At 47.6% G+C, this 23,151-nt stretch overlaps 1 protein-coding gene across 1 annotated transcript in view; it reads left to right on the forward strand.

Moving 5' to 3' along the window:
* The window catches only part of LRIG1 (leucine rich repeats and immunoglobulin like domains 1), a 171,562-nt gene that overhangs the window by 131,424 nt on the left and 16,987 nt on the right, over window positions 1–23,151 (forward strand). The window contains exons 6-10 of the mRNA XM_006120052.3: window positions 1,933–2,076; window positions 5,111–5,254; window positions 9,704–9,847; window positions 14,546–14,626; window positions 22,686–22,757. Coding sequence (XP_006120114.3) covers window positions 1,933–2,076; window positions 5,111–5,254; window positions 9,704–9,847; window positions 14,546–14,626; window positions 22,686–22,757 — 585 coding nt within the window. The remainder of the gene's footprint in view (window positions 1–1,932; window positions 2,077–5,110; window positions 5,255–9,703; window positions 9,848–14,545; window positions 14,627–22,685; window positions 22,758–23,151) is intronic.

Below are 23,151 nucleotides of genomic sequence, written 5' to 3' on the forward strand. Positions count from 1 at the left end.
TAACTGCTCCAACTACCCAGACACATTATGCTTGTCCGTTGGGATGCTTGCTTAGGAAATGCTTGACTTCGTATGTACATGGGTGCAAATTTGGATTTACAGTTTCTTCAGGCGTGAACATCTCTCTGGAGGCTTTGAGGAACACGTAGGCTATTTAGGAGCCCAAGTTCCTTGGAGAGTCATTGGTATTTGTGCTCCTAAGCCCCTTAGACTCATTCAAAAACCTTCCTTCTGTTTTCCCCTATATGGCTCTAGGAATGTACACCTACTTTTACAGTGCTGCATACACGAAGGGGTAGTGATGAGGTTGTCAGAGTTTTAGAATACCCCCTATGTAACTTTCCAGGTGATATACGGTTGAATAGTATCATTAGCAATGCTGCAGAGCGGGAAGAGTCAAGTTTGAAATAGGGAGGTAAAAGCCTGTTTAAAAGGTTAACCGGTTAACTGGGATCCTGTGGCGGGGGGCTGCTCCGGCCAGACTGGGCCCACCACACCGTGTTGTGGGTGGGGGCTGCTCTGGTTGGGAGGGTCTCTGTGTTGTGAGGAGGGGCTGCTTCACTTAGGCGGCTGATTAACCGGTTACCCAGGTAAGTGCGCTGGTAAGGCAGATGCTTACTGGCTAACCGCTTAGCCAGTTAACCCTTTACATCCCTAGCTTGAAACAATCTTTTATCTAGCACAAAGGATGCTAGAACAGCATTAAAGGGGGATGTTAATCCCCCTCCCCCATCACTCACCGCTGCTTCCCCTCCCAACCTGTGTAGAGCCCATGCTGGTGTGACAGCTGCTTCCTTGGCTCCCACTGGGAATTGGAGGAGGTGCCTCCATTGGGTTGGTTTTGCAGCCCCCCACGCTGGTGTCCAGGTAACGGCTGTACACGCACAGCACAGGAGTGTAGGTGCACAATTGGAGGCAGGCTGGAGTGGAGTAGAAAAGTTTGACTTTCCTGTTTAAAGCTCTTTATCCATTCTTCGTGCACGATACTGAGTGAATCCTGCCCCTCTCCCAGTCAATGAGAGTTTTGCCTCTTGACTTCATTTAGTGGGGCTGGCATTTCACCCTGGTGTCTAGATCTGACGCATGCCATGATGTAGAATGACCTGTTCTAATGCCCTTGGGACAAGTTGTCACCCAGGTTAAGTATTATCAGTGGTTAAGTATTGTCTGTGGGCATAGTGCACAGAAAAACTGGCTTTCCTGAGTTTTATTTAAAGTTTCCGTTGCTTAAAAAACTGCTTAATAAAGAAAACATTTTGGAGGTCTCATTGGAAACCTTTATTTATTGCTTACTTAAAATAGGGGAAAAGACTCATGTTGTTAAGGAAACTGAAGGTTATCTTTCCAAGCTGGTAATAAAATTAGCATCTGGGGTCGCCCTTGACATTTCTTTGTCAGAGTAAATTTTTTTCTGGCCTGTTACAAACCTTTATAAATAGAGGTTATAATGCTGGTCCCTCGTTGTACGGTTGGAATGGTGCTTCTGCCTTGGGACAGGTGAAGTGTGATGTTTGAACTCAATTGATGGAAAGTTTAAATGGTTCCTTAAAACGTATATGGCGGAGGGGATTGCTACTTCACATCCATTTTACTTACTGCCCTATATTGGCATTTGCTCAAGGCTTAAATTAACTGGAGCATAGCTCTGGTAAATAGTTGCAAATCCACAAGGCTGACACCCCAGAATGGGGGGAGGGGAAGCGCTGGAAAATACTCTGAGAATTTAAGCCCTGAGTTTGCTCAGGGAGGTGTTTGTTGAAGAGTGAATGATCTTGGTGACTTTCCTGGCCCGTTTCTGATGCCCTCCTGCTCTCTCATGGGAACAGTTCCCGGGGAGGCTGTCGGCATGCCTACCCCCGTTGTGCGTCACGCAGAAGATGTCCGGACAAAGGACGGGGATTTCATACATTTCTATGGTGTTGCTGATTTTAGGGAGTTAAACCGGAATCGCATCCGCCTGATTGAAGGCCTGACGTTCCACGGACTGGACAGCTTAGACGTGCTGAAGCTGCAGCGCAACAACATAAGCAAACTGACTGACGGGGCCTTCTGGGGTCTGGCCAAGATGCAAGTCCTGTAAGTTAGAGGGAAAGATTTTTTTTTTTTCCGCTTCTTCTGTGCAGTCTGGATGTCTCCCATGATCTCCTCCTTTCCCCCACTTTGCCTCAAGCTCCCCCAGGGTCTGGGGAGTGTGGGTAGGAGTGCTCTTGACATATGACCTGCTGCCGGACAACAAAAGGTGGAGGATTTTTGTGCTTTGAGTTCCTCAGTTCTGCCTCTCACCCGCTAGATGCCCAGGCTCTGCTCTGCTTTGCCACCTCGGAACTGCTGTACAAGAGGCAGTTGTAAAAGGAGGGGAAAGGTTTAATTCCGCGACTGCTGCCGCGTTCTGTGCCATGCCCAGGGCACAGCTGCAAAGAACCCTTTCCCGTCCTCAGCACACGGTTTCCCTCTGCCAGTGTGTGACGTTTGGTGGCCTGGGCTTGACCGGTAGTCCGGGCTGTATTACGCTAGTGCAACAGAGATCAGTTTCCAGGCACATTCCCATGGATCTCTCCTCTCGGATGCTGCCCTGACTTTAGTGTCCTGAGAACCCCCTCCTGCTACGTGGAGATAGGACACTGATATATTCCCCCCGCTTGGAATGTGATCCCAGAGATCCAGGGCTTGTGAAAGCTACCCGCCAGCTGCGTGGTGCACGGCGTCCAGAAGGGATTACTTCACAGGCCGTGTGTGTGTGTGCATAGACTGAAGGCCTGTGTGTGCATTCTGCCTCGGGGGGCCCGTGGACTTCAAAGGGGCCCTGCCTGGGGACGCAGCTGCACGCCTCGCATGGCAGGCTCTCCTTGCATTACCGCTGGGATTAGGGGACTGTCCTTGGAATGGGGGCTGGACAGATGGATTTAACAGCAGTCTCCCTCCCCTTTCACTGCGTGGCCAGCTCGAGTGCCTCTAGTAAGACTTCAGATCTGCCTTTTCTGGCTTACGTTCAAGGTAGACTCCTCTTGGAACGTAGACATGCGTATTCCTTAGGCCCTGCGCTGTTTCCTAAGATTTCTTTCTAACGTAATTCAAACGCCCTTTTCTTTCCAAAGCCCAATCAATTCCCTGACCTCTCTCCCCCCCAAAAACCCAAACAAATACCTAAACCTAGGGGTGGGCAAAAGGGCCTCCACGGGCCAGATTCGGCCCACCAAGCGGGTTGATCTGGCCTACAGAGGCCCTGCTGCTCCCCCGCCCCCACCCCAATTAGGGGGCAGGAGAAAGTGCACAAAGTTTCCTCCACCCTGCCAGGAGCACGCAGTGCTTAGAAGTGCCATGTGCTCCTGGCAGGGTGGGAGGAGACTTGGCCCGCTCCCCTGCCTCCAAGCCCTGATTGGCCTGGGGCAGAAGGCGGAGCATGTGAAGTCTCCTCCCACCACCAGGGCATGGGCACCTAGGGAGAAGGGGTAGGCAAGGGAGGGAGAAGACTTCATGTGCTCCCCCACCCCCAGATCATTCAGGGTTTGTGGGTGGGGAAGCAGGGAAGTATCCTGTTCTTTCCCCTTCCGCTTGAAGTGCCCAGCCCAACCTAAACTCTAACCCAAGCATGGTGTTGATCCCAAAAAGGGAGAAGCGCCAGAGACCCCATGAGGGCTGATAGGAGCTTTGCTGTTGACTTGACACGGAAGGCACACAGATGCGGTGGTGAGGAGCAGCAGTATAAAACCCGAAGTTAGATCAATAGTACACACTGTATTGTAGGCAAGGTTAAGTGCGTGTGCCGGTGTGTGCACTCACTTCTTCATCATCATCAACAACCATGGGCTCAATGCCCGTTGGTGTCCAGTGCCTCCCTCACTATTTCCTTCCTTCTTTCCCTGTCCAGTGCAGAGTGGCTTAGTTTCTGTAGACTAGCTCTGTACCAGTCTACCATATCATCTACCCATTCTCTGTGGGGCCTGCCTCTCCTCATCGGACCATCCATTATGCCGAATATCAGGGTCTTCACTTTTCGCTCTTCGTTCATTCTGCAGATATGCCCGAATAGCTGTAACTTCCGTTGTATAACCTTCTGCAGTAGGTTCTCTTTTGGTTGTATCTTTCTATTTAATTCCTCATTGGTGACCTTCTGCATCCGTCCTCTTCTCGGGATCTTTTCTATGACAACTTCCCTTGAATGCCAATATCCTTCTCTTCGAATCTTTTGTTATCACCTATGTCTCACTGTACAACATGCTGCTAAATACACACATTTTCAAGACTCAGCTTTGTTCCTAAGCTAATCGCTTTACTTTTCCAGATCTTATCTATTGCTTTTGCCATTCTAGTTGCTATTTCCTTCTTACAGTCTAGATAATGTCATGTTGCTCCCCAAATACGTGAACTTCTCTATGTTCTCTAGTTTGATCCCATGTACACTCATCTTCCTTCCTATTTCCTTCTCCCCAAATACCATTGTCTTCAGACTTGCATGAGTATATATAGCAGGTGTCAGGTAACAAAGTTGTTTTTTTTTTTTTTTTATCTGTTGACTCAAGACACATTCCTCTTAAAGCGTTTCACTGTACGTAGGATTTAAAAGTACTGCAAAATCTAGATCGCTGTAGAAATAAAAGCTCTTCCTACAGATGACTGATAAGCAATTAAGTGGGATATTCTTGATTGGTGCTTTCTTCTTTATTAGAGTACACATTAAAACACACAGCCAGAGGCTCCTTAAAGTTTGCTGGTATGCAGTAATTAGCGCTGTCCTGTTCTATAGGGGCTATGAAAGAATTTGGGCAGTACCATTTGCAGCCGAGCTCTGGGATGTAACTCCTGGTTTGACATTGGGAGAAGGCATGAAGTGTGTTGGGGAAGCAGTTTTCACATCTGAGCACAGAACGATTGAATAGCTCCCACCTCCCCCCCCCCCCCCCCCCGGCAAGTCCTTTGTTTGTGTGCATAGAGGCACGTATGCTTGGCTGTGTGTTGAGATGCACAGAAAGGGTGGAGTGTGGTGGTGGTGGTTTTTTTTTTAGTAAACATTTTATAGAAAGCTTCCCAGTTCTTTCTGGCAGTCCTAAATTTCATCCAAATGTGCCTGCCCATACGGATAGTCTGTCATTTATCCTGCTTGTCTTCCTAGACACCTGGAGCAGAACAGCCTGACCCAGGTGAACAGCGGCTCTCTCTACGGCCTCTCATCTCTCCACCAACTTCACCTCAGTAACAACTTGATAGCCCACATCAACCCTGAGAGCTGGAAGTTCTGTCAGAAGCTGCATGAGCTGTAAGTTGATTAAGGTGATTCCTCATAGTCCTACCGAGCCTGTTCCTGATGGTGCTGTGGCATTTATTGTACCTAATGTGCTGAGCATAACGAGCTGCTTAAAAAAAATCTGTTTGTTTACAGGGGTTAAAAAGCCGATTGAGGCTCTGTTTGCAGTACCTTAGCTGGAAGACTTGTGTTCTCTTGCACTGACTTGACTATAGAGCTTGGAGGAAACTTTTGCTTTATTAGTCTATTTATTATGTAAGCTGTAAAACATAATCACGTTTAAACCACCTAAGGTCAGGCTAACTCAAAAGCAATGAATGAAGTATGTTACTCCTGCCTCTTCTGCTTGCATATTACTTTTACCGTCGGGTTCATCTGCTGGAGGGCAAGCAGGTTGGCCTCGTTCTCCTGAGATTCCCAGATGTGAACATTTCACTTGCGATCTTTTTGATAAATAAAAATGTCGGCGGCTGCTGACAGCCTCGGGGGAGAGATGTCGGCGTCTCCATCGTTGCTAATGCTTTGATGAGGGAGAGACGTTTGGGATGCTTGCTAGATTGACAGGAATAGCAATCGCTCCTTAAAACACGTCCAGCTGTCTGGTTTAAAAAACAAATCTCTCTCATCTTTTCTAAGAACGGGTGACGTTGAGTTTTATTATGGGACTGTATCTCCTGCTTTAGTGCCTCATTCTGCCAGATGCGGGGAGATCATAAGAGTCCCAGGTCAGTAGAGATCATCGTGATGGTCTAGTCTGACCTCCTGTGGATCACTGTGCAAAGAACTGACCCAAATAATCCCTAAAGCAGATCTTTTCCAGCTAAACGTTTTCAGAGTTTCCCCCTTTTGTTAAGATACCAGATTTCAAATTCAGACATTTTTGGAAGACGAGAAAGGAAATATCGTTTGGAGAACGTGATTATGAGCAAATCACCTTGTTTTTCAGACAGGCCTGAGACTGGCTGCCCTGAAAGGTACTTCCTTTTGCAGTGTACGCTCGGCATGTGGCCCTGGCTACTTTCCAGAAAGAGCCGTGTTTGATATTTCACTAGCTCGGGATGGTGCTAAGAACTTTCCCAGACTTCAGAGCTGAGTCCTAATTTCCTTCTCTGTGAGTCAGCAGTTTGCCTCACCCAGGTCTTGCTCAAACCCAAAGCATCAGAAGGAAAGACGTCTTCGTTCACTGGACGTTTCTAGGGAAGGCTAGTGCCAGCTGGGCAGAATGGCCAAATTTAGCGACACAGAGGGATTGACTGTGGAGAACACTGGGGACTATGGAGAACACCAGCCATCAGCCAAGTCATGGATCTGGAAGGAGATGAAGGAAATGATCACAGATCTACCTTGCCTCTGAGAAAGAGGTGCCAATGCCTTGGGACATGCCCAGTGTGAATGGGGTTGGTTCTAATGTAGGGGGGACTGTATTTGGTTTAGATTTGGAAGGTGGCTATCTGGACATTAGCACACACCTTTGCAAAATATTATAGGGCTGAGCAGACCTTGCTTCAGGCCTTATTGGAAAATTCTCCTTCAGATTACATCTGTGATGATTAAAGCTGTGGATTTTCAGTTCCTGAAGGCTTTCTATCTACATTTTTATGGGGAACTGTTTTCAAAAGACTCACTCAAAGCCCATGAAATGGGTGGGCACTTTCACGGGAGGGAAGGGGAGTATGAGGCCATTAAAAGGTTTCCTGTGTCTGTCTCTATCTTCTGGTTGGGAGGAAATACAGAAAATGAAGCCCAGGCGTTCGGACTGGAATAGATGATATCAAAGCAAGGAAAGGTTATGCCACCATGAAGGTGTCTTAAATGCTTGGTTGTGCATGCAAATCAGGTGCTTGGACATCTACAGAGAGGAATAAACCCCCAATTACAGGTTGATATAAATGGAAAAAGGGGAGCTGGACTGGGACCTTAAAAAAAAAAATGAAGTCCATTATGTAGCAGTTTGATTTAATGGGAATGAAACTTCTTGAAAAATGTGACGCACCCGAAGATATCAAACTGGCTGTACCAGTCATGGGCGGCAGGTAATGTAGGCAAGGGAAGGCATTTCCTTCCCAAAATTGTCTATGTGCCCTGGGAAGGCAGGGGCCATGGCGTGGCAGCCCACCCTCCAGGTGGCCAGAAATTATTGGGCTGTGGATAGGCAGGGCTTGGCTCTTGGGGGCGGGTTGCTGAAGGGGCGGGGCCTCAAGTGGAAGGGGCGGGGATGGGGTTTGCCTTCCTCAGGTTGCCCATGGTTAATCCTTTTTGTGTCACGATTATCATCATTCACTCTGCTTTCTACTCCACACCTCCTCCTTGGCACCGGGAACTGGGTTTTTCCCCTAGCCAGGTTTAGCTCCTTCCCTTCCCTTCCCTTCCTCCCTAGAGGCATGTAGATTAGGCTACCAGACATAGTAAAATGAAGTGGCGATTTAAATAATCGCCGCTTCATTTAAATTTACATGGCTGCCGCGCTGAGCCGACAAACAGCTGATCAGCTGTTAGTCGGCTCAGCGCGATAGTCTGGACGCGCGGGTGTCGACGTCAAAGGTATTTGTCGACCACCCAGGTATACCTCCTGGGATGAGGTTTACCTGGGTGGTCGACAAATACCTTTGATTTGTCGGCTCAGCGTGGCGGCAGCCATGTAAATTTAAATGAAGCAGCGATTATTTAAATCACCGCTTCATTTTACTATGTCTGGTAGCCTAATCTACATGCCTCTGGCGACAGAGGCATTTAGTCTAGACGTACCCTTTCTGTCTGTGTGTCTGTCTGTCTCTCTGTGTGTGCGTGCGTGCGCAAGACAAAGCCAAATTCCTTAATTGCAGGTGAGGACATAATTTTGATCCGTTGCCAGTCCTTCATAACTAACACTACAGTTTCTTTAAGAACGAAAGTATGTTGTCCTATGCCTCCTTGAAACTCATTAATCCCGGCTGAATTTCTTCCAACGCCTTCCTGCTCACACATTGAAAAGACAGATGGCTCATTTGCCAAGCCAATGACACTTGCAGTGCTTAAGAATATATATCTGTTTTGACTTAGGTTTTTTGGCTAGCACAGTAACTTTCATGTGTGCCCTAGACACATTAAGTGGGCTGGTTATGGGGCAGGGCTATATGAGGAATCTGGAGGTGTGGAAAGAGTTGGGAGATTGTTTTCATTGCCCATAATACAAAGGGTTTCAATATTTGGCCAGGGCAAAATGTGTGAAATTTTCAAAGTGACTTAGGAGCACAAATTCTAGTGACTTCCACCTAGTCTTGAAGTTCTAAGTCACCCACCCCGAGGGCCAACTTTCTGGTCCTTCTTAGCTTGGGTTGATGCCAAACCTTTGGGGGGGAGGAAATTTACATCACTAGTATTGGGCTTATTTGGTCACCAGTGAAACTTAGGGCAGCCCAGATTGGTATCCAACAGCCCTGAAGACCTGCTCCAGAAACTGGGAGTAGCCCCAACCCAGGGGAAATCTGACTACAACCAGCCAGGCATTCTGCCCCCTGGGACTAGTGAGTGATGACTTTGCCTATACTACAGCGCTAGCGACTTCCCCACACCGAACCTTCCCAGTAGCCATGCTGCAGCGCTTGGGGCAGTGTGTGGCATTTTCCTATAAGAGCAGGACTATGGATTGCCTGAGAGCTGCTAGCCATCACCAGCTCTTCCCCGCTTTTCCTCCTGTTGGCTGCTCCAGGGAGCCTTCTCGCCTCCCTTGCAGTGCCTGCCTGAGCACTTTTCTCTCCCAGCTATAAAATTGCAAGGAAGCCATATTCAGGCCAGACAGAGCAGGTGCAGGGGATTGTGTGGGGGGCGCAGAGGATGGATGGAAAACTCTCCCGTGTTAGTCACTGCTGTACGTCTAGGGGCTCTCCAGCATGCTTTGCACTCGGAGACAAAGGGCAGAGGGACAGGAGGAGGGCTGTGATGGGGGACCTTTGCTCTGCCCACAGCGGGGTGATTAAAATGTGCATTGCTACACATTCGGTGGCTACACAGTGCAATTGCTTTGGCCTGCGCTCTCGACGGGCATTGGGTGAGTGGTGGAGACGCCCGCATCTAGCGTGCTCCCCTGTGAAGATGTCACGGCCAGGCCCATGCAAAGCGTCTGCATCGATTTCAGAGGTGCCAGCGTCTTGCAGCCTCAAAACAAGCAGGAGGGAAAGGTGATCATCTTCACTCTTCTCCCTATGAGTCCCACGGCAAGGCCAGAGACTGACTTGCGCTTAGCGCCAGTTGATTGGGCCCTCGTTGTTACACTCCAGGTCATCCCCTCTCTCCTTGGTGATACTTGCCAACTGTGCTCACCTGATTTTCACCTAACTTGACCCGTTCTGCCTCCCTACAGCAACTCCGTGTTTTGTAGGAACTGCACCTGAGGTGCAGATCTGCCTGGAGACCGCACCGGTATTGCAGAGCATCTCAGGTAGTGCCAGGTAGTGACTGCATTTCTGTTGGCTTTTTCTTTAGAATATTGTCCTATAACAACCTGACCAGACTGGACGAGGGGAGCTTGGCAGACCTGGGAGGACTGCATGTACTGCGACTCAGCCACAACGCCATCAACCACATTGCTGAGGGAGCTTTCAGAGGACTCAAAAACCTGCGTGTTCTGTAAGTGATCCCGGCTATGTCTTGATTCCCACCTCCTGCTCCCACCACGTGATACGCACGTCCGCGTGCCTGAACAGCTAACCCTGCTTCCCTGATTAATGCAGGAGATGCATTTTTCTCTGGACCAAATCTTCTCCTGCACTTCTGTTTGAATCCAGCCATCTTCCTTGCTTGACATTTGGAAATTCTCCTAACTGTTCCTGTGCGCTGTTCGGCAGCTGTTGTGTTTCACCCCAGAAGTGGGTATTTTAGAGTATTTTAGTGATGGGATGAGAAGAATTCTTTTGTATTCCTTAGGCCTTGTCCGTACTTATCAGAGAATCGATGCTCTAGAGATTGATCTACTGGAGTTCGATTTGGAGGGTCTAGTAAAGACCTGCTAAATCAAATGCTGAGGGTGCCCCTGTTGACCATGATACTCCTCTCCCATTGACCTCCTGCTGTGGAGCTGTCCTAGAAAATCGCTGTAGGATACATAGACTCCAGCTACACAATTATTGTAGCTGGAGTTGCATATTTTACATTTGTTTTCTCTACCTATATAGACCTAGCCTTACAGACCATTCCTGGACTTGTGAATGTTTGTGTCAGGTGCTCACCTGAAAGGAGGTTTAAAAGTGAAAAGTTAAATTATTAGTATTAAGAATTAGTTTCCAGCTCTGCGTTTGGATAATATGCATTTTTTTGCTGGTTAGGGGATAACATTTTTTCACGAGCGGCCTATTTTAGATTAATTGTTTTTGTAGTTCTCCTTTCAGGGTTCAGGCCTGGCAGAGCAGCGTGCACTAAGCTAAGTGCATTGCTGAAAGTCCTGCTCTTTTAACCCTTTTTCAGCTCTTAACTCCTCCATTTCCCGTGCTGTCCTTTTGAGGGAGGATGCAGGAGTAGGGGGGAGGAGTGTCCCAGGGTCTCAGCTGGGGAAGATGAATGAAGGGAATGGAGATGGGGATCAGGGCATAAGGGGGATGGGAGGTGCTTAACTATCTCTGTGCCTCCCACCACCTCTAGGTACCGCCCTCCACAGTTCCTATTGGCTGTGATTCTGACCAATAGGAGCAGCAGGGGAAGCCTCCAGGCAAGTGGTTTCTGCGCTGCCATTCCCCCAGCTGGGGGCAGGGGGAGCTGCTTCCACTCCCCGCGCGCTGGATCCCATCTGCGAGGCTCAGCTCCTGACCCCTGCAGCTGGAAGCCGGCACTAGCGCTCCAACCTCGTGGCGGGGGCCTGCAGGGCTGGAGCGCCAGGACAGGCTCTCCGTGGCAAGGGAGGGGGAGCCCCGAGCCCATCTGCAAGATGGTCGTGGACCACAGTTTGAGAACCACTGAACCAGCAAGGCAGCTCGTTGGAGAGGAAGAACCCGCGGCAGCTTGTTCCAGCGTCCTCCACGCAGCTCCTTCTGTTTGCACCAGCTGAGGCTCTGGCCGGCCTGGTTCTTCCATCTCCACTGCCATGAAGTCCCCCCTCACCCGAGGTTTGACTGTGCAGCCTTCCACGGCAGTGGTGTTCCTGGGCAGACACACAGCTCAGTACTTGTATTCCTCCTCCCTGAGCCCCATTGCGCTTGGATGGACGGAAATGGAAGCGAGCACAGAGGCGCTTTCCCTCCTCTGCTTACTGCACCGCATGCATCTTTATTCCTTTCCTGAGTTTCACACGGGAGGAAGCGACTGAGAGTGATTTTTTTTTTTTTTTTTTCAGCGTAAGCCTTTCAGCCCGCTGGCATTCAGAGAGGGCCTTCTCCCAGGCAGCTGCCAGTGTGGGGATGAAGGGCTCGCAAAGAGGAATGTGGGAATGGGGCGCTCTGTGCCCTCTGCAGCGGACGGGGAGCCTCTTTTGTGCCCAGTGCAAGGGGGAGAGAGAGGGAGCTCTAATTGAATCAAGAGGCAGGCTCTTGGGTCGGGCACCTGGTGAAAAAGACCCGAGCCGGCTTTAATTATGGCCTATTGTTAAGGAGCCTTTGGTGGGTGTGAAACGGCTGAAATGTGGCGCTGTTCTGCAGAGGTCAGGCCTGGGGACCTCGCAACATAATGATTAACAAGGCAGCGCGCATTCAAGCTCAGCCAGCCAGAAACAATAGGAAATTGGCAGCCGGGCTGTGAGAGAAGAGGCATTGAATACACTGCGAGGCGGGACAGAATGCCCAGGGTCTTCACTTTTTTTTTATTCCACCCATTTGAAAAACACCCCAAATTCACATTTCTGTGCTCTCCCCCTCGCTCCCAACACTAAGCCTTTCAGCTTCCTTTAGAAAGCAAGCCCAGGGACAAGCCGGCCACTTTTCTTTTCCCTTTTTAAGAAAACACACGGTGACACTCGCTCAATAAAAGTACGTGCCAGAAATCGCCAACATTCTCAGCAGCTCCCGCCCTGTCTCCGCTCAGACTGGGGAGAGGCCAGGCTAGCCATCCCAAGTACAGTGGCAGGGCTGGAGGGGGCAGGGGAATTGGCCTCAGAACGAATCTCCAGGAAGAGAGGGTTTGTTCACGTGTCCCAGAAAACCAGGCCTAAGCTGCAAGCAGGTTAGTTACAGTGCGCTGTGCAACTGGTAGAAATTAAAATATGGGATCCTAAGAGGTGATACGTTTATAATCCGGTTCATGCAACGCAGGCCTCCCGACATCCTGCAGGGTGTCACGGTGAGTCTCCCGGACCCAGCCTCTCCTTTACTCTCATTTGTCTCTTGCTGGCTGTATTAAAGTGCTCTGCGTGCCCATGTCCTGTGGCGTTGGAATTCTGCCATCCGCTTGGCATGGCTCTACCCACAGATCATACTGACAGCCAGAGTGATGTTGCTTCAGTTGGTCGTTGTGTTGATACGTGGGACACAGGTCTGAAAATGACACTTGCTAAAAAAATGGGCATTTTGGGCTGAGGGTCACTTCTTTTCACAACTTTAATTCATGTTGGGTACGTCTACACTGTGGAGCTATTTTGGGATACCAGAAGTATCCCGAAATAGCTACTCCGCGTCTGTTGAAACAGTGCGTGATTTCGAAATACCGGGCGGCTTATTCCGACAACCCTTGTTCCATGAGGGTTAAGGGGAATTTTGGAATATCGCGTTATTTTGAAATGGCTAAATAAGCTATTTCGAGGTGTGGGAGGTCTAGGTTGGATATTAAGAAAAACTGTTTCACTAGGAGGGTGGTGAAGCGCTGGAATGGGTTCCCTAGGGAAGTAGTGGCGTCTCCATCCCTAGAGGTGTTTAAGTCTCGGCTTGACAAAGCCTTGGCTGGGTTGATTTAGTTGGGATTGGTCCTGCCTTGGGTAGGGGGCTGGACTCGATGACCTCCTGAGGTCTCTTCCAGCTCTGTTTTTTATGATTCTATGAAATAGCATTGAAATAAGCTACACAATTTAGGTAGCGTAAATTGCATAGGTTATTTCGAGCTAAGGGTGCTGTGTAGATGCACCCATTGAAAAGCCAAGGAATCAGGACTAGCAACAAAGACAGCAGTTAGTTTGGATAACTATGGTAAAACTTCAGTCCTGGCTGGCTAAGGAAATTGTGGTAGAGGGTTATGTGCACTTAATGGCATTCTTCTGTTCTCATATCATGTGACTATGTGTATTGCACACATTTAAAAAAGAAAAAAACCTATTGAAACTGTTCTAGTAACTAAAGAAAATAGTGGATTTGCGGGGAATGGGGGTTTGTTTTGTGGATTTTTTTGTCTTCCCTGTGATGTTACAAAGGCTTAAAAGTGTATTTAAAAACAGAAAAAAAAAAAAAAAACCCTAAAGGAAGAATAAAGAGCATTAGAAATGTTATAGGTCTGTCTGCTGAATTCTACTGCCTGGAGCTTGAAGGGAGAGATGAGAGAGGAGTTTTAGTCAGACGGTTTAAAAAAGGGTGGTGGTTTTTATTTGCTTGTTTTCATTAATATCTATGTAACTCCAGTAACTAATGAACATAAACAGGAAAAGGGCCCTCTTTATGGGGAGTTGTAACTCTATAATTATGCTCCTAAATTTCTCTCTCTAAGCAATGCATGAGACTGTGGAACTCCTTGCCACATGAAGTCATGGAGACCAAAAATGTAACAAGGACTGAACTTTTTTATGGCTGACAAGAGTATCTAGAGTTGCCATGCTAAATATAACACAATTCTGGAAGAGATTCTGTTTTAGGGTTTAAGCCAGTATATCTGACTATTGGACATCAGGGTGAGACCAAATATGGAACACAGATTATCCTGAATTTCTATATGTCTTGCCATTCTTACACCTTCCTTCAAGGCATTTGGTAGTAGCCCCTGTTTAAAACAATACTTAGCTAGATGGATCTTGCACCTGGCCATTCCTGTGAAACTCCCGGTGGTTTTAGTTTTAGTTTTAGTTTTTGAGGCAGAAGAAGTTTCTCTTTGTTCGAGGGGAAACCTGCCAAACACATGGACTTCTTCATCCAGCACAACGAATTAGAGAAGGGCTTAAATCCAGAGTTCAGAAATCCATTGGAGGTCCTCTTTAAAGTGGCAGAGGGGATCTGATTGGCAAACTTCAATTACTGATGGCCTCATGTTCTCCCTTTAGTGCAAGAAAAGTCAAGAGTTGGCTTAGCTGCAGTGCTAGGCTTACTAAAAGTGATGCACAGCAAGGACAAAATGGGAAGTTCTTTGTAAGCTGCTTCCAAACTTTTCCCTTTAATGGCGAGCCCAGGACTGAGAAATTGATTGAGCTTTCTTTTGTCTTCTCCCCAGGGACCTGGACCATAACGAGATCTCAGGCACAATAGAAGACACCAGCGGGGCATTTATGGGCCTGGATAACCTAAGCAAGCTGTGAGTAGCCTCAGCTTTTAGAAGTTTGTTGCCTTCCTTGGGGGAAGGCGGTGGGCGTGGGTGGAGCAGGTTTGTTCAGACTTTGCTCTTTGGGAAGAGGGAAAAATCTGAAGAAAGAGAGAGAACAGCCCCCCATACTCACTACATGGGAATAAATGCCATTCCTAGGAGCACATGGTTTCCTTTCGTAGGCGTGAACCCCCTACTGCTAGAGCAGCTGAATATTCACATACTCAGCACTGGTAGAAACAAGCTCATGGGTTTGTTCCCTGTAAGATTTCACCCAGATCAGCTGCACTTTACAAAAAAGCAAGGGAAAAAAGGAAGCTTCCTTTCACACTCATTGATGCTCAGCCTCTAATCAAAAAGCAATACTAAACAAGAGAAACATCTCAGGGTTACGCTTAATTACACCTCACAGTTTAAGTGAATTGGACAAACATCTGTCTCGTAGGGTGTTAGCCGTTTCCTCTCCACTCCCCAAGAAATGACTCCCCAGTTTCTTTAATGGTGCCCTCTGTCTGTGGGAAGTTTTCTTTACGAGTGATCTTTTTAGGGGTGCATCTAGACTACAGGGTTTTTTTTTTTTTTTTTAAACGGCTATTTTTCTGAAAAAACGTCACTTACTTCCACGCTGCAAACAAGTTCTTTCGAAAGAAAATCGAAGAACCCAGGGCTTTTCTGACACTGGTAAACCTCATTCGACGAGGTAGAATGCCTTTTCCGAAAGAGCTTTTTCGGAAGAAGGCGTGTGTGGACGCAGAAGAGGGAATTTTTTCGAAAGAAGAGGCCTCCAGGAAAAAGCACAAGTGTCCTAGTGGCCACTCCGCACACAGTAATCACAGCTTATATGTGAGGGAGTGTCCAATGAGTGTGCACAATCTCTTTTGAAAAAGCAGGTTGCTATTGCTATGTGCTTTGGTAGTGTGGATGCTCTCTTTCGGAAGAAGTTTTTTTTGGAAGATCTCTTCTGAAAAAGCATCTTTCAAAAGAAGTCTGCAGTCTAGACATACCCTAGAGCTCCTGGGATTGGGCCAGAACAGTTAAAGGGATAAAAAGAAAACTGATTCAGTTTGAGAGAGACATGTAAGAAAATATATATTGCAGGTAATTTGTTCCTTTTCCCTTTGGGGGATTGCATGGGGAAGGATCTTTGAACTCAGCTGTCTAGAATCAATCCTGTCCAGCAAGTTGCTGATGGCTCATGACTAATTGGGGAGTCACTTTCAATTATTACTACTTGCTTCTGTTTGAGTGTTCACCTCCTTCATTGCTGTCTTTGCTGCTGACATGCCCAGGGTGCACTGTATAATGGGAGGTGGCTGGCAAGGATCTCTGCAGGCAGTACTGTGTGTCTCTGTAATTAGTGCTGTTGGGGAGAGTGGTTTCGGTGGAGACCTAAGGTGGGAGTTGGAGAAGGGGGACTTGTCACTGTGGGTGTGGATCAATTTAAGAGAGGTGGAGCTGGGGACGGTGGGGGAGTTCAAGGAGAGAGTCAAAGGGTGGATTTTAGCAAATGGGATTGTGGGCTAGGGAATAGATGAGAGTGGCAAGGTGGGGCGCTTGGCAGAATGGTAGGAATAAAGAAGAGCCTTGTGCTGGGGAAGTCTTCATGGTCGGGGGCTTCTTTCAGAGGCATGGGCACAGGAGCAAGGGGAGAGCTCTTGGGAGGTAGGAGAGGGGGGAGCAGAGGTTTAGGGGATAAGGAAGATAAGGCCTGAGGAAGGGCCAACGGAGAGATCATGGAAGAAGAGACTGGAGTGGAGGGAGTCGTAGGCGAGGGGCTGTGGCTGGTTTTGGGGGAAAGGATGGATAGACTATCGGGTCTCTGTTTGGATTAGTCACTGTGCTTTAAAACATAAGGATGGAAACCTGCTGATAATCTAGCTGCCTTTCCTGAGGCATTTTGCACACATTCGAGGCCTCCCACCTCAAAAAGGCCTAATTTAATCCATCACCACTCAAGCTGGGAGTTGTCTTGGGACTTCAATTAAGGATTATTTCTGCTCCCCAAATTATATATATAAAATGCCGGCCCTCTGCTCTAAGGGTGGCAGTGTGTGGCTTTAGGCTTGGTGTTTAAACCGTCAATGGGCTTTAAACGCATTAGCATACAAAAAATAAGTGACACTTCAGATGGAAACGGTCCAATGAATTAATAATTACCTCAGCTCTGTGGAGATTGCCTTAAAAGCTGCTCCCCTTTGATCTGCCAGGGATTAGACTCTGAAAGGATTTAGCAGCGAGAGTGTTGTTCCGCATAATGAAGGTGTTAAACTGGGAGGGGGCAGGGAGGCCCGTCACTGTAGCCTTCCCTGAATTATAGATGAAGCTCTCCAGAATGGAGAAGGAAGGTCTAAATTAAAACATGGCCTCAGAAAAGGGAACTGAGAACCACTGAAGCATAAAAAGCATCAGTGGGGAGCCGCCGGTCCCCTAATTATTCAAGCTGCTAAATTTAACCGGTTTTTGATGGCTCACTCACTGAAAGACCTTCCTGCAGGTGCAGAGGGGGGAAATGGTACTTTCTAATGAACTGCTTGTGCACGGTGTCATTATACGTCTTTAATTGCGGGGGGGAGGGACGGGTACTGACTCACTTTACAGTGGGAGAGCCTTCCTTTGTTTGGCGTAAGCTGGCTAAGTGCAGAGCTGCGTGCCCCTGTGCTTCCATTCCGAAATACGGATCCCTTTGAAGAGAGTCACTGGGTTTATAATAATTTTGTAATTAGAAAAGTGGCTATTTGGGGGCCTTAGGGAAATACAAATCTCTGAGAGTTTGCAGGAGTGCACGCTAACTGCTTATTAACATCTCTATGCATTTCTCATATACATGGCTATACAGAATAGCTGCGTACCCATGTATACCCATTTAGGTGCACATATGATAGTTGCACAGTATATATGTAGAGGTGGGCAAAAGTCAGATTTTTAAGGACCGAGATTTAGTGTAAACAGTGAGCGGGAATCTCCATAATGACCAAACTCAGGGGTTAACATCTCAATTCTGATGGACTGTTCCTAATCCAAGGAGCTCAGTAAAGATATTTTCACCACAGAGGAAGTTCTGAAAAATGGGTTGCACATAAGTTTGCATTTTATCAGCTATGAAGGACACAGCCTGTGGCAGCTGTCTTTATTTTTCTAATTGTCTTTTTTTTTTTTTTTTTTTAAATAATAATCTGGCAAATTGGGCTCAAACTCTCTGGAGATGTTTTATGCTAAGCTAATTTTGAATCCTGTGGGATCTTAAAAGACTCAGGATGCGTCTACACTGCAGGGCTTAACTTGAAATAAGCTACTCATATTGAGCTTATTTTGAAATAGGGAGAGTCTACTCAGCACTTATTTCGAAATAGAGCACTCTTCCTCCAATTTCCCTTATTCCTCATACAATGAGGGTTACAGGAGTCGGAGTAAGAAGTTCTCCAGCTTGACAGTATTTTGACACGATTTCAAAATAACTGCCTGCTGTATAGATGGGGACTAAGTTATTTTGGACATTAGGAAAATGTTCCTAACTGTCAGGGTGGTCAAACACTGGAATAAATTGTCCAGGGAGGTTGTGGAGTCTCCATCTGTGGAGATATTGACGAGTAGGTTGGATAAATGTCTATCAGGGATGGTCTAGACAGTATTTGGTCCTGCCATAGGGGCAGGGGACTGGACTCTACGACCTCTCGAGGTCCGTTCCAGGCCTAGTATTCTATGATTTTGTAATAGCACGAGCTGTTTCAAACTAGTGTTGCAGTGTAGACGTACCCTAACAGATTTCTTTGGGCATAACCTATTATGGGCAAAAATCCACTTTCTCAGACGCAAACTCATTTGTAACCCATTTTGCAGAACTTCCCATGTGGTGAAAATATCTTTCCTGAGCTCCTTGGATTAAGAACAGTCCATAAGAATCGAGACGTTAATGTTCAAAATGAGGTTGACCCCTTGAGTTTGGTCATTATGGAGATTCCTGCTCACCCATTTACAGTGAATCTTAGACTTTAATAATCTGATTTTCACCCACTGGGAACCCGTGACCTCTGAGACATCATTGTGGCCTTACCTATAACCTCTGGTTGAGTTACGGGTTGCTTCAAATCCACGATTTAAAGATTTTAGGTTACAGCGAGTCCACCATTTATTCTAGTTCAACACATAAAGGAATCTGTGCCCCATACTGCAGAGAAAAGGAAAACCCTCACAAAACCCCAGGATTTTGCCCAATCTGACCTAGGGAGTAATTCCTTCTGGACCTCCAGTTAGATCAGTTAGCCTGAGCGTGTGGGCAAGATCCACCCACCACACAGCAGGGAAAGAATTCACAGTAATAAACTCTCAGCCCTCCCCACTAAGCATTCCATCATGGGTCCTGTAAGTAAGCCACGAGTCCCAGATCAGCTAAACACCACTCTAGGCAATCTTATCAAACTCAGTTTTGCTGCCCTTGGCCGTCACTCTTGTTATGGATAGAAACTTCATCGCATTTCAAGCCTAAAGTAGTTGATGGCCAGTTAATACGCATTTGTTCTTGTGCCAGTGATGCCCTTAAATAACTCCTCTCCCTCCCTGATATTTATCCCTCTGAAGTACAGAGTGTGCAGTCTTATCTCCCCTCTGCTTTTGTTTGGCTAGACTAAACAAGCCAAGCTCCATAAGGCTCCTCTTGTAAAAGTAGGTTCTCCAGTCTGCTGATCATCCTGGTAGCCCGTATCTCCATCCTGTTCCAGTTGGAATTCATCTCTCTTAGGATGGGAGACACAGAACTGACACAGTATTCTAGATGAGGTCTTACCAGTGCCCCGTATAACGGTAATAACACTTCCCTACCTCTACTGGAAATTCCACCCCTGAGGCATCCTAGGATCGCATGAACCTTTTTTGTGGTTGCATCACATTGGTGGCTCATAGTCATCCTGTGGTCAACCTAAAAACCCAGGTCTGTCTTCTTCTCTACTGTTCACTCCATCTAATGGCATGGAAGTTGGATGGTTCAATCTGCGGGAGCTTCAATGCTCTGGGCAGGTGCAGAGAAGGTCGTCTTGGGCAGTAGAAAGCCCTCTATCAGGGCAGCATACCTGGACAAATGGAAAAGGTTTTCTACCTGGTGTGCAGAGAGGGGAATCTTCCCTAGGTGGGCACTTATTCCAGTGGAGTTAGAATACTTGTTGCATTTATGGACACAGGGCCTGGCACCCTCTTTGGTGAAGGTACACTTGGCAGCTGTGTTTGCCTTTCACCCAGGTTGCTCCCCACATTCCCTGTTTGGGCAACCCACGGTAGCTCACTTTTTAGGAAGGGATTGGACAGGTTGTATCCGGATTATCGTCCGCCTGTACCGACTTGAGATGTAAATCTGGTGCTCAGTAAACTTTTGGGTCCACCCTTTGAACCTACGGCTGAGTGCTCACTGCTTCATCTTTCCATGAAAGTGGCCTTCCTGGTGGCCATCACCTCGGCAAGGAGAGTGTCTGAATTGAGGGACCGCTTTTCAGAGCCGCCTCCCCTTCTTCCCCCGGTATATGGGTTTCCGCAGGGATAAAGTGCCCCCGTCCTGCCTACCAAAGGTGGTCTCCAAATTCCATCTAGCTCAGGAGATCTTCCTCCCAGTCTTTTATCCCAAACCACACTCTAGCGCGGGGCAGAGAGTGCTGCACATGTTAGACGTAAGGAGAGCCCTGGGTTTTTACATAGATCATACTAAGCCATTTCAAAAGTCCATGCAGCTATTTGTGGTGATAGTGGAGCGAATGAAGGGAGACCCTATCTCTGTGCAGTGCATATTGTCATGGATACACCTGTTTGGACCCAGCAGGGGTTTTTTCTTCCACTGGTCACAGGCCAATCGACTAGAACATGTGTCTCATTGACTGCGTTTATGGTGCAAGTTCCCCTCCAGGAGATATGTAGGGTTGCCCATTGTCCTCTAGTCATATGTTTATGGCCTTCTATGCTATCACTAAATTATCCAGGGAGGAGGCAGCTGTGGGTAGGGCAGTGTGTCAATCCAGGATTCCTAACTCTGACCCCACCTCCATGGGGTAGCAGCTCGGGAGTGACCTGTGTGGAATCAACGTGAACAAGCACTCAAAGAAGAAAAGACAGTTACCTGTTTTGGTAACTGTTGTTCTTCGAGATGTGGTGTTCCAATACCCACCCTCCTTCCCCACTATCGGAGTAGCCAGGAAGAAGGAAGCGAGGCTGGGCCTAGCCATTGGTGGCCACATGGCGCTTAGATCTGATTAGCTGGGGGCTGGGCCCGGCCGTTAGCAGCCTCGGTGGGGCAGGAGTTGTGGTGGAAAAAAGTTTCCGCATCACTGCACTAGCCCTAAGAAACAGGGGTTTGTCTGTTCACCGGCAGCCTTCCACCCTGCACCCATGATTCCAGGGGGCACAGACCTTTGTGTATGATCCAGGGCTTTGGAGTGCTGGGTGCCTCCTTCCCACCATTACTGTGGTGACTTTGTGCCCTCCAGCCATGCATTGTTCTATACTGCTGAGGGGCAACCTAGGCTAGTGAGCAGGCCACATGAGTGGCCCTCCATCTCAGCAGGCCACAAGATTGTTGCAACCCAGATGGTCTCTTGGGATAGGGCAGTCTTGCTAACGGCGCTGGTGTACCTAGAATTTGCAGGGACGCCGATGGAACCGTAGCAGCGCTTTGGATAAAGAGGGAGCACGGCTCTCACAATGTTGCGTGGAGTAACCACGCACCTCACATCACGTGCCCACATTTTAAGTGTGTGTCACTTTTGTAATACCGGTAGGAAAAAACTACGGGGATTAAAACCAGTGGAACGTGGCAACTCTGGGTATCGACAACGTTAAAAGAAATGTCTTGTGGGCCACACCTAAAACCCCAAAGGGCCACAGGTTGCCCACCACTGGCTGTTGCAAGGCCAACAAATTCCACCCTAAGTAATTGCATTCCTGCCGTTTGTTCGGTCTCCTTGCTTATTCACCCAGCCAGGGCAATGAGCTCTAATTTTGGCATCTTTCCAGTGTGACATCAGTTTTATGTGGCATCCTATCGAGTAACTGGTCTGGGCTCTCCAGGGTGCTATTTGCAGAACTTGAGGAGATTGCTTCAGAACTACCCAGACACTTTTGGGAGATTTTGTGGGACTCGCAATACAAATTCCTGCACGTTTCCCAGAGTTGCTGGACTCTACAGCTGATCAGTCAATAAACTGCTGGATTGGATGCCCTTGAAAACTAGGCTGCAACAGATGCATCTAAAAGAGGTACCTTGCATAGCAAGAGCTGGGGAGAAACCTTCTCAATACTGACCTTTCCTGCTGTTGGTTAAAGCTGTTGAGACAGGCATTCGGGTGTTTCAGTGAATGCTTCTCCTGATAATTGCCAATTGTGAATATTTATAGAAAACGGGTTCTTTGTAAGATTGTGCTGTGAGCATTATAACTGGCAGCATTCTGCAAGCAACACCGAGCGTCTCGTGCTTATTCGCACCGAATGTTGTGCCGCAGGAGTACAGATCGTTTGTGGACATTTGAAAACATTCTCATTGTCCCCTTGGACAGGGCTCACCCCGTGTGCTCAGGACCCTGTGGTATACGAGGCATTTTACAAATGTGCATAAAGAGACTCTGCCCCCTTTAGAGATCTCGCAGCTCCTGTACGTACGTAGGCTGAAATTCCCAGTGAATAATTTTATTCCTTTTCTACTCAAGGTCAGAAATGGAAAGTGTTGTGGCAAGAGCCCTATATCTTGTTAAACTGGCATCTCGCTTAGTTCTGTCCATCAAAAATACAGGGGACCTTCTGTTACTCAACAAGCCAATTTCCAGTAGCATCACAGACCTGCCTCTTTATGTGAGAGGGCACATTCCGTTTCAAACTGTCATCACTATTAAATTGTGATACAGATAAAAGTATTTAATTTCAGGCGGGGAAGACGGGCACGCTTCAGCCCTTTAATCTCTGTGCAGTTCAGATTTCCAGGGCCTTCCACTGGACACCTTTATCAGATACAGTCACGCTAATTGTGTTCTTTCTTTTGCCTTTTCTCTCGGTGTATCTGGCCCTGGATGTTTGGAAACTGCAGAACTCTGTTTGGAAACAAGATCAAGTCCGTGGCCAAGAAAGCGTTCTCAGGCTTGGAGGCCCTGGAGCACCTGTGAGTAACCCACCAGCCTTTGCCGGTTGGAACGAGGCCTGACAAAAATGGCTGCAGAGGCCTGCTAGCAATTTAATAGCGTCTTTGTAAAATGAGAAGCCAGTCCATTTGTGGGGGCCAGCTGCTTCCTTCTCATTATAAGTCACTTCAACTTTGGCCTTTTTTTGTGCCAGAAACAAAGTTAGAGACCATATGGCAAATTTGCATGCCCTTAATTTTTTTATTTGCATTGGGATAAATATCTCCTTGACTCATAACACAATCACTCTGCAGACTGTTTGCAGCAAAGCTGTATTTCAGCCCTGGCCGTCCCTTCCCCGCTCAGCGTTCCTCCAAACTCCCTGACAAGGCATGTTGAAAATGACGAGCTTCTGATACAGAAACAAAATGTCTC

The sequence above is a fragment of the Pelodiscus sinensis genome, chromosome 11 (genome assembly GCF_052426305.1).
Source record: "Pelodiscus sinensis isolate ZL-2025 chromosome 11, ASM5242630v1, whole genome shotgun sequence".
NCBI lineage: Eukaryota > Metazoa > Chordata > Testudines > Trionychidae > Pelodiscus > Pelodiscus sinensis.